This window comes from Polistes fuscatus, unplaced genomic scaffold (assembly GCF_010416935.1).
Source record: "Polistes fuscatus isolate 324 unplaced genomic scaffold, CU_Pfus_HIC Scaffold8, whole genome shotgun sequence".
NCBI classification, from domain to species: Eukaryota; Metazoa; Arthropoda; class Insecta; order Hymenoptera; family Vespidae; genus Polistes; species Polistes fuscatus.
Genome location: NW_025113162.1, coordinates 7,003,230 through 7,015,731, shown reverse-complemented (window position 1 = coordinate 7,015,731; position 12,502 = coordinate 7,003,230). Strand labels below are relative to the sequence as shown.

The 12,502-nt window shown below is 28.9% G+C and overlaps 1 protein-coding gene across 10 annotated transcripts in view; it reads left to right on the top strand.

The window, feature by feature from the left end:
- Positions 1-12,502, top strand: part of LOC122525081 — an 87,064-nt gene that overhangs the window by 68,818 nt on the left and 5,744 nt on the right. For 9 of the 10 annotated variants that reach the window (XM_043647689.1, XM_043647687.1, XM_043647688.1 and 6 more), the window contains 2 exons: positions 8,684-8,998; positions 9,278-9,529. In XM_043647689.1, coding sequence (XP_043503624.1) covers positions 8,684-8,998; positions 9,278-9,529 — 567 coding nt within the window. Of the gene's footprint in view, positions 1-8,683; positions 8,999-9,277; positions 9,530-12,284; positions 12,386-12,502 lie in introns of those variants that run through there. The other variant, XM_043647686.1, reaches the window with a different exon arrangement.

Sequence of the window (12,502 nt, the reverse complement as noted above, 5' to 3'; positions counted from 1 at the left end):
ACTACACATATATATTTATATATATGAAATAATATAATATTATAAAACGTTACAACATGGGTATAGTATAATACAATAATGTAAAGTGTTAATTATGTATAGTACAAAACTATATCTATCTTCCAAAAGGGTGAGGGGGGGTTGAAAAGGGCGTGCATTTTTCTCTTATCTTAAAATCTTAAAAAATCGTTTAACAGAAATAAAATACAATTATTTGGGGTAGGGGGGAGGTATGCTCTCAAGCATTTGAAATAATTGAGATAAGTGTTTCATTAGATAAACACATACAAATACAATGACTAATTCTATCATACAAATAAATAATTATTCGAATAATCGATTATCAGATAATCGATTTTCTACTCTCTATACAGTATTATATACGTACTGTATAATATCACATTATATGATTCTAATTAATCGTTCTAAAAATAATATATTAGAAGAAATCATGAGACAATAGATATTAATCAAGATCAAAGTATACTGAAAAAAAAAAAATAGTATTTAATAAGACATGAATTATCGTCTCTTTTTATTTTTTTTTTTATTACTGATATCGAGAGAGAGAGAATGACGAATACTGATTATAAAAAAAATGATTTCATTCGAATGTATACATGTATTCTTGAAAAAAGAAAGCGAAGAGAGAGAGAGAGAAAGAGAGAGAGAGATAAGAGAATCGTTGAAAAGTTAAATACTTCTCTCGTTGACGTCTCGTCGAATATTTTTTATCGCGAATTCGAATTCCCGATTATATATGTGTGTATATATGTTTGTTTTCTTCTTTTTCTAATTTCTTTCTTTTCTTATTTCTTATTCTCGCACAATAATAAACACATCAACGAGATGATAAGATAAAATCAACGTCATGGGCGCACCTGAAATAATTGGTCGAAAAATAAAATTTAAAAAAAGAAATGTAAGAAATGCATATCTTTCGAATGAATCAACTAGAGTAAAGTAACGTTTTAAAACATAATGTATATATATATACATACATAATATTAATTAAAAAAAAATAGAATTTATATCGAACAAGTTGACAAGACAATGCCTTTTATAATGATTCGCTATCGTGAATACCAAAACGATTAAATCACGTCCTCGTTCACGTATATAAGTTAACGTTAAAGTATGAAACCTGTTAATTCATGAAATAACTGATTACGAGTAATTTCAATTTTTTTTTCTTTCATATTACGTCAAATTTTTGTTGTAATTTTAAATCGCATAAACGTGAAGTATAGATACGTTTGAGAGAAAAATAAGATTATCATATTATTAATTTAATTAATTTGTAATTAAATTAATTTAATTTTTAATTTAATTAATAATATAATAATAATTTAATTAATTGGTAAAACAATTAATTCCTTTTTTTTATAGAATTACGTTATTTTTCTATTCTAAAATAGTTCGTTATATGAATTGTTGTTTATATTTTTTCATTATTAATTAATTCCGTTTATCTCTCTCTCTCTCTCTCTCTTCTTTTATTCATTCCCGTTGATCATTCGTCTAAAAATTTATTTAGCTTTCTCTCTAACAAATTCATTTCTCTCCTGTCGTATTTCTCTTAAATATTGCTTAATGGACATACATAAATAAGATCTATCATCTTTTCTCTTTCCGTCCAATCAGAGTGTCTCCCTTTTTTCAATCTTTTTCTTCGTTAGTCCATATCTTACTCTCTTATTCACTTTTTCTTTTTTTTTCTTCTTCCTCTCGTTATACATCATAATCACCGTATCATTAACTCGAAAGAAACAAGCTCGCTTAAAAATGTATTTCGAATTAAGGTCAGTTTTTTTACTCTCCCTCTTCCCACCCTCCCCCTCTCTCCCCACACCTTTCTCCTCCCCTCTTTCTCGGATAACGATGACACCCCCTAGAAAATCAAATAAAAATAAAAAAAAAAAGAAAAAAAGGAAGAAATAGAGAGTTAGAGATAGAAAATTTTATGGCAAGTTGGTGTTGAACTTATGGAAAAAAATTAGGAAAAATTAAGAAAAATACGATGAAAGAAAACGAAATAAAAAATGTAAGAAAATATGGTGGCGATGGTGGTGATGGTGGTGGTGATGGTTGTGGCCACGTCGTTAATCTCTTGCAAAACTCTTTCTTCAACTGTGTGAATAATAAGAGACAGATAAAGAAAGAGACAGAGAGAAAGAGAGAGAGAGAGAGAGAACACAGCAGAAAACAGACAATGATTGTAAGAGAAAGAAAGAAAGAAAGAAAGAAAGAAAGAAAGAAAGAAAGACGGACAGAAAGAGTGTGAGAAAAAGAAGGAGTTGGTTTTGCTTGCACGCTCGACATTAAGAAAAGAAGAAATAAAAAGAAATAGAAAGGAAGGAAGATAGTCAGACACAGTGAGGTACTGGGGGGGTAGGGAGTAGGGGGAGAGAGGAGAAAGAGTGAAAGAAGGGGGGGGTGAAAGGGGTAACAGACGGACATCCGTCTCATGTGTTAGGATGATGCTACGATGCGTTTCGTATTTCGCGCTTTACGGTAAACAAAAAAGGTGGTGGTGGTGGTAGTGGGGGCACTTTAAAAAACAGTAACGAGTCCCAAAAAAAAATATATTATAAGTGAATATCGCACGACTAAAGGGATAATTACGATCCTAACAAAAGTCGTATTTTTACCTATAACCAAAATTCAAATTAAAAATATAATATCTTTATATAATTAATATTATTATTATTGTACCGAGTACAATTGATTTTTATTCTCATCGTAAAAATATTTCTTTGCCATTTGTTAACTGTCCGTAAACATTCCCCCTCCCCCTCCTCTTCCTTACCTTTCTTTCCAACTCATTATTAATATTTTCTTTTCATTTCAAAATATTTCTATCGCACATTAACAGATCACATAATCGATCAATCGTTAACATAAACCCCTATTACTACCTACCTACATATTCTAATTATTTTTACGTGAACAAAAGGAAACATTTCTCCTACAGTTTATACTTTGATTTCTCCGAGACAATTCAAAGAAAATTGTTGGACACAAGTAAAGAAAGCAAGCAAGCAAGCAAGCAAGCAAGGAACCAACCAAGCAACCAACCAACCAACCAACCAACCAACCAACCGACCGACTAACCAATCCCCCACCCCTTTCCTCTCTTCCCCACCCCTCGGTTGTATCCTGAAGCCTAGCTAGCTAGCCGGCAGACTGTAAGCGTGGAAATCGCAGGGTAAGCAGTGTCGGGCTCGCGATAACGGCGAAACGAAGCGTCCTCGTCATCGTGGTCTACGTCATTCTTTTTGTCTCTTTCTCTCTCTCTTTCTTTCTTTCTCTCTTTCTCTTTGACGCGGGGACGACTACTTCGTCTCGAAGCTTATAAAAGCTCTCGCTCTCGGGTAAGAGCAGGCAATACGCGAGGTTCCTCTCACGTACGGTGTGTGGTGTGCCACTTGATTCCTACCGTCGTCTGTCCTTGAACCCCCATCGAGTGGTCAACACCATAGCAGCAGCAACAGCAGCAGCAGCAGCAGCAGCAACAGCAGTAAGATAGAAACATCACAGCAGCCCAGAGGCATACTTTTACCGTTAGTATTCCTACGTCCTCCCGTTCGTTCGTTAGTTGATGGGTCTGTTCGTTTATTCGTTCGTTCGTTCGTTCGTTCATTCGTTTGGTTCGGTTTGTTCGTTCGAGAAATCCGGCTGCCGGCTAAACTACGAGGACACATTTTTTTATTCATTTTACTTCTGTGTAATCACTGAATACTTGCTTATACGCATCTATTTCTTTCTTTCTCTCTCTCTTGTTTTATTTTTCTTTAAATCAATCATACAAACTTGGAAAATACTGTGCCTTGGTTTGTATCTCTTTCTTTCTTTTTTTCTTTCAATAAATCATACAAATCATACAAGCTTGGAAAATACTGTGCCTTGGTTCGTATCTATCCTTCTTTTTTTTCTTTTTTTTATTCTTCTGTATCTGTCCTGTCTGTCTGTCTTACTGTCCTTTTCTCTCTCTTTCTCATCATCCTCTTTCTCTTTCCCTCATTCTTTCTATCTCTTTCTTTCTCTTACATTCGTGTTCGTCCAGCATAGCAACCGTCCGTCGTTCGACACCAGAATCGACCCCACAAGAATATTTATCCTGTAAATCGTTTCGTTCGTTCTTCTTCTTCTTCTTTTTCTTCTTCTTTTTACCTTGCTTTTGATTTTTTTTTGTTGATTATTCTCCTTTTTCTTCGAAGAAGGAACTTCTTAAAAAGCAGGAAAAACGAGAATAGAATTGGAGATTTTTTAGAGAAGGTATATTTCATCGTACGTATTCGAAAAGATTCTCTTTATCTCTTTGTTCTCTCTCTCTCTCTCTCTCTCTCTCTTTTTTTTCATTTTAAATAGATAATCATATTAAAGAAGAAACATTACAATAAATATATGTCTTTCATTGTAATCCATAAAAACAGTAAAATTTCAAGCTCGGTTAAAATTGAAATTTATATTTACAATTATTATATTTACATTTTATATTTAATTTTTTATTTCATTATTTATTTTTTAAATTTTATTTTAGAATTTAAACTATTAAATTATTGTAAATCTGTTTCTTTTCTATTTATATGTACACTACACCTATCCAAAATTTCGAAATCACTAGAAACAGGATATTATTAAGAATAAGTAAATGTTTTTACATGTTAAACAAAGATAAATTTATTTTTTTTTATTTTTATCAGCAAGTTATTTCAAACTTTTAAACGATAGTGTTTATTTATATATATGTAAATTATGTTTGCAATAGATCTCTTTCTTTTGTTGTTGTTATTTTTAATCGTGGTATTTTACTCGTTTCTTTGTGTAGTTAATAATATATACGAGCCTAAATTAGTACTGGATAATGGTGAAATTATTATAAAACTATGCGAATCGCGTGTGAATCCTTCATGCGAAAATCCTTCGGTATTTCTCTCTCTCTCTTTCTCTCTCTCGTTTTTAATATTTACAATTAGTGAAAGTTTACGTATCTGCATATTAAACTATTAATCTCTATGTTGTTTTTTATTTGTAAAAAAAAGAAAGAAAAAAAGAAGACGTTTAGTCACGTTATTATATCAGCTGGCGTGAATAATAATCTTGTGAGATAATTTTGAATTAATTATTATATTTTTGTTTGTTTTTAATACCCCATTGAATACTCTTTTTTTTTTAAAAAATATTTATGACAGTGGTAATATATTTCCTGTTAAACAAAAGTGTCGTTAAAAAAAAAGAATAAATTAATCAAACTTTTGAATTTACAAGTAGATTTACAAATAAGAAAGTTTAATAGTCATTCGAAAATTGATATCTTAAAAGAAAAATATTTATTTAGTACGTATTAATTAACTCAAATACAATCTACTTTCTCTCCAAGTGATTCTGATTTTTAATATCAAAGAGAAACGAAAAATATTAAGCAATTATCGTCTAAAGGAAAAAAAAAGAAGATTTATATACTTTAATATAAATTATTAATTACATCGAACAGCAAGAAAAATCATAGTAATAATAATAATAATAATAATAATAATAATAATAATAATAATAAAAAAATACCAATTAAGACAACAGAAAATAAATCACATATAAATTACTTTGAAAAAAAAAAAGAAAAATCAATGATTCTCTCATAAAAACAATATCTTTCTCTTAACGTGAAACAACAAATTCAATTTACAAATTACAATCTAATATATCATTTTATTTTTCATTTGATTTCAATTTACATCAATCGATCGAGAGAGAGAGAGCCTTTGCCTTTCCGAATGATTCGTGTGTTTAACTTCGTGTATTTGTGATAAATTGATAATGATAAGAAAAAGATAAAAAAAAAAAAAAAAGCAAAAAGAACATAACATAACAGAACAGAACAGAACAAGAAAGAAAGAAAGGAAGTAATGGGTCTTAAATCGTCTTAAATCGAGCCAACTGACGAGCGTCAGCCGGAGTTAATTGGAAACGAAATGAAACGAAACTAAACGGCAATGGCATACAACGTATAAACGAAAACGTCGCGACACGTAGGAATTGACATAAGTGATGATAATGGGGAGAAGTCCGGGAGTGCGTCGTACATCGAACCTACTATCTCGCAGTTTGTTCGTTCATTTCATTTCATTTCGTTTCGTTTCGTTATGTTTCGTTTCGTTTCGTTTCGTTTCGTTTCGTTCATTCGTCGTCCTCTTTCTTTCTTCTTCAAAAACGATCTCTCTGCGTGCTCGCTATACGTTTCAAAGGCATTCTTTTGCGAATCATCGAGCGTAAAGTATTTTCCTCTTTCTCTCTCTCTCTCTCTCACACATACATACACACACATATATATACATGAACACGTGTGGGCAAATAGGTTTCGTGATATATGCTTTTTTTTTGCCACGCATGAGTAAACGTATTAAAAGAAAATAAGAAAAGTTTTTTCGTTGGATTATATATTTTTTTTATTTTTTATTTTGTTCTTAATTATTAAAAGAAAGCTTATTAAAAGTCCTAAATTTATGGCAACATTTCTTTTCTTTTTCTATTCTTCTATCGATTTTTATTATTATACATTTTTTTATATTATTTTATTAAGGAAACTTATTATATTATATATTACTTATATATATAACTTAATATAATTATATAACTTATTATATTAATTTTATTAAAGGAATGTTTAAGTAGGTGTATTTGCAATAATTCTTATTTTTGTTTATATTTTAATTTAGAGTTTCTTTTTTTGTTTGATCACTTGAGATAGATGACTCGTGTTGATTAAACGAAAAAAAAAAGTAGCACGCCAATTAAAATTAGGATTAATTTTGACCAAAACAATTCGTTACTTTATTATTGTTCATAATCAAATATTTTTGTTCCTATTATTATTCGAATACATGAAATAATTTCTATTTAGACTATACGCAGTATAATATCCGGAATTACAAACACACATATACCAGAAAAGAAATAATCATTTCTCCCCCATTCACACAAACGTGACTTTATCCAGGACACCTTATGAGAGATACGCGCTTGCAATTATCTTAGAAAATAATATTCTCAAGATATATTACGAACACATTATACTAACTAACACAACTATAAATTATAATGAATTAAATATCGCATAATAACAAGATAAATTAAATAAAATACAACATATATCATATATATATATATAGTGATACTCTAATACAATATACATAATATCATTAATCAGTTTGCTGTGATTGATGACGAGTATACTCGTCACACGGTTTTATTTTTAATTTTTTTATTTTTTTAAAGAGGTCACCACAACTAAACTGTTTAATTTACTAAAAATCTGTCGGATAGTCAAAAAGTTGATGCAAACAAAAGTAAACGACTAAAATGGTACGCCATCATTTTGTAGATGTTAATTATAAAATTAGTAAGCGAAAACAGGCTAAATGAACTTCTTGACACTTATATATTACGACATTAAACTTGGTAAAAAAAGAAAAAAAAACCAACGAAATAAAAATTGTCAAACAATAATAATAATAATAATAATAATAATAATAATAATAATAATAATAATAATAAATTTCTTATTCAAATATAATTCAAAGAACTTCTCGACCAATAGAATGAATTGCGAGCATAGCATAAATTCTTCTTTCCAACCGAGCCAGCAGGCAGGCAAACTCGATTGAGGAGAATGTAAAAAAAAAGGGCACTTTCGCGCTGAGTCACATCCTAACCTCGAAATCCTCCTCCTCTTCCTTCTCGTCCTCCTCCTCCTCCTTCTCTTCACGGTAATAAAAAGAAAAGAAAAAGAATATTTTGAAGTTTCGAGTTGTTGTGATGGTGGTAGTGGTTGTGGTGGTGTTTCAACGCCGGTTACCTGAAAACGTCACTCTGCTTTTCCCTCTCTTTTTCTTTTTTTTTTCTTTCTTTCTTTTTTTTTTTTTTTATCTTCGTTACCTTCGAAATTATCATCCGTATTCGATAAAGACGTTCTCGTTCGAAATATTTTCTTTGACCATATTGCCTTATCTTTTCACGATATTAACGGTTTTATGTAAATTGTAACGTTACATTTTATTTATTTTTATTTTTTGTTTTTTAAACATGTATATATTTATTAGTTTACTAAACTGATTATGGTAATTTTTCTTTTTTTCGTTATATAAGAAAAACAAATAATATGAATGTTCAAATTCGTTTGTTGAACTTTGATTTTTGAAATAATGCATCATTTTTCGAGGATACCTAGATAAAAATGAAAAGAAAGTAATGAAAATAAATGTAAAATAATTCAGAATTACTTTTTTTCTAACTTCATTCATTTTTATATGATCTAATACATAAGAAAAACTAATAAATATTGGTAAGAAATGAAGGTCTCGTTAAAATCCAAGGATGACTCTATTAAGATAACAATATATAATACAAAACGATACTCTAATTTCGAATTAAACAAAATTGTATGATAACAACTTATTCGCTAACTTTTAACGTTAATAATTATTTGTGAATAAAAACATTTTTATGTTAATTTTGCGTATGCGTATTGAATAATATATTGCTTGTATAATAAAATAAAACATAATAAAAATTAAATTATAATACCCGATATTCTCTTCAAATCGATGAGTATGAAAATTAAAAAAAAAAACAGAAAAAAAGGGGGAAAAATTGTATAATAAATATTTCGTAATCGTATTCGCAGATGGATTCGCCGGAGCGTGAAATCTATCGTGATCCTGACGTTGTGAGGGCCGATGATAGGGTAGACGAAGTAGTACACACAGACACAGCGAGAAAGATGCTCTCAATCTTCCGGCAGATGGAAGAGAATGCGTGCAAAGAGGAATTGCCGGAGGGCCCGAAACCTTTGAAACGTTTCACGCCACCACCTGAGGACAAGTTTGCGAAACAAACCGCCTCTGATTCCGAGGAAGAAGAAGAAGAGGAAGGTGAGGAATCCGAAGCTGACGAAAGCGCCGAAGAAAGAGATCCGAATTATGTCAGAGCCTCCGATAAGGTTAGTTGCAATTTTTTTTCTTTTCTTATTTTACCTTTTCTATATAACAAATATTAAATATATATATAATATAATTTATTTAATATTATAAATAATATTATTATTTATACAGTGTGAAAACCAAAAATTGATATTATCTACAGTCGGTAATATCAATAGAAAATTAATTAAAATATGAAATTTCAAGTTCAAACAAAGATTAAATTAATGATAATCTTTAGGAAAGAAGAAAATAAGATTAACAATATGATTATTTTTTTTTTTATTTTGGTTTCGCAGGTAGAAGATGAATTTTTAAAACAGGCACAAAATGCCGCGCGCGCCAAAACATTGCGCGCGAAATTCGAACACTGGGAAGAGACGGATGGTAAGCCGAGTAATCATAACATCGCCGAAATGGAAATTGCTCAAAGTACGGGCGATCAATCAAGCATAGAATCTGCGAGCAGTCTCAGAGCTCGTTTTGAGTCACTCGGATCACAGACCAATGAGTCTCCACGTGCGCCAAAAATTAAAGTTAATCGATTTGTGGTGAGTACATTTTAAAGAAAAATTCTCTTCTTCGTTTTTATTCTCCTTTTTTCTATCTTTTTATTATTAATTATTATAAAATATAATAAAATATTATATGACAACGAAAATTGAAATATTTGTACATTTCTTAATTTCATTTTTTATTTTTTTATTTTTATTCAGACATAATTGATCGTTGTCAATCATTTATTTTTCTTTTTTTTAAATTCAAATTCTTTTTATAATTATTATTCTAACATTTATTGATAAATATAATTATAATATGTGGTAATGTTAATATTATGAAAATAATATTAAAAAATTATCTTATATGCATGGTGTGTTTCGAAGTTCGATGTTGTATCCGCTTAATTAATTTATCCACATATCTCGTGTGTTTTCCAAATGCACGTTTTTCTTCCCGTTTTTATTCCTGTAATCATATCAAATCGTGTTCTATTATATTATAGACTTAGACCTATATCTTTGTTTTGACGTAGCAATTATCTTTTTTAACGAAATATCTTATTTTTTTCTGCAATATTCTTGATTTTTTTGTATAAACCCGACAAGAGATAAACTTTGACTGTTTGGCCCGCAAAATGATTTTATTTGCAATATATATATATATGCAATGTGACGTTTTTTTATAATACGTAGACAATTAGTATCTCTTTGCACAAATAACTGAGAATGGAGACAAAAATTACGATCTTATTTTACAGCGAATGATAATTAAAAAAAAAAAATTTGCGTGTGTGTGCCATTATTTTTTGTGATATTTTTATTTATTATAAACTTACAATGAAACACAGACAGAAAGAGAGAGAGAGAGAGAAAAAGTTAGGTAAAAAACAATATATATGAAAAAATATATTTGCACATTAAGTTTTTATTTTAATAAATCAATAAACGAATATAAATTTATTTATATAATAAATAAATCTCTCTCTCTCTTTCTTTCTGTATTTTTATCTTCTCCCACCTTCTCTCTTTTTTTTATGTTAAGTTTCAAGACAATATTATACAGTTATGAAATAACTAAAAAAAAAAAAAGAATTTTTGTAGTCGTCAATTATTTGAGGAATTACTCGCCCTCTTTTTTTCTCGCACATCCTATAATAATTTAATAATAAATATATTTTTGATTTATGTGTGTGTGTGTGTGTGTGTGTGAGATTAAACAGCGAGTAGTTCCTCGAAAAATGATAAAAATGCACGCTCATGTGAAATTCTTTTTTATATTTGATTTGATTTTTTATTTTGGCTTTAATTAGAGAACGTAGTCGTGTGAATTAAACAATGCATTTGAATTTTTTTTTTAACTCGTATAGCAAGCTTTGCGTTTTTCCTATATTTTCCTCTTTTTTTTTCATATGACATATATTTTATTCGATGAATTAATTTGATTTTATTTCATTTCGTTTCTTTCTTATACTGTCTTTAAATTCTAACGATTGTCATGACATATGTGTTGCCTTTTATATATATATATATTCGAAAATATATTTACATATATATCAACAATATTTCAATATTTAGCAAGCATGATTTTGTGTGATCTCACATTTTGAACGGTTGTTATCGATCGAGATAGAATTAAACACATATTTGTTGACAATTATTTCTATAAAATTATTAAATAATAAGAAACAAAATTAACGAAATTGAAAAACAGTACAATTAATTAATTAATTAATTAATAATAATTATAATAAATTAATTTTAATTTCTTTGTCGATCGATTAACATCGTAATTAATTTCTAAATAAAAGAAAAAGGGGTTCATCATTGAAAACGATGATCAGGAAAAAATGTGACGACCAATAGGAGGACACCCTGTCAACGACGTATTTTTTCTGTTTTTCTTTTGGAATGATAATGGAATGAATTAACGTGACTGTAACAATCATCCTCTGTTTTTGACCAAAAATCGCACACCTGCTGCTTATGCGATTCACTATACTTCGGAACACGCACGATTCCGCAAAAGAATGCGAAAACATAAAATATATATATTATTATTAATAATAATAATAATAATAATCCTTTGAGTTAGTATTAATTAGTCTCGGCTGAAATGTTCTCTATGGACGACATAGTATAAACTTTCTTCATTAAATATATATATATTATACAAGACCCAATTAAAATTATTATCGTAATATTTTTACGTCAAATTAATAATGGAAATAAAGAAAAATTATTGTCGAATATTTAAACTACGAAGAACGAGTATACTTGTTGATAACGAGAAAATTAATTATCATTCATTTATGTAAATCAATTTCTTATTTATTGTTAAAATAATAAATGATATATATATGTATAAATGTTAAACATTTTGAAATACTTTTAAGAAAGAATGATAGAATAAAAAAAAAAAGTAGATCGTAAATTTGAAAATTCACTCGAAAAAAATGAATGTTCACGGTGCAACATAAAATTATAAAAATAATTCTTGACTATATATACTTGTGTTTGGATTTATTTTATAATATATATTAATGATAGTAATTGTAAAATAAATTAAAATCAATTGTTTAAATATTTTATCTTACAATTAATTCACAGTTTTAATTATCATACGCTTCTAGTTAACACTGATTTTTAACTGAGTTAACACTGATAACTTTTGCCGAACATAGACAACTCAAAGGGTTATTATTTTTATATTTATTTTTGTTTGTTTAAATATATTTATAACAATTACGCGAGATGGATCGTACTCTTATCGAGTCTATTACTTCTTTTTTCTCGAACGGCCGTGCAGTAAAACGAGAAGTTACACGAAGCCCTGCGACACCCAACCGTGTGAAAATAAAAACAACGGAAGAAGATGATTTATGAAAGAAAAACAAAACGAAAATCAAATTAAGAAAAGAAGTAGAGAGAGAGAGAGAGAGAGAGAAGGATGAAAAATCGTTGACGCGATCGTAAATTATTAACAAAAATTTATTTTAAAAAAATATAAAACAGAAATATTCAAGC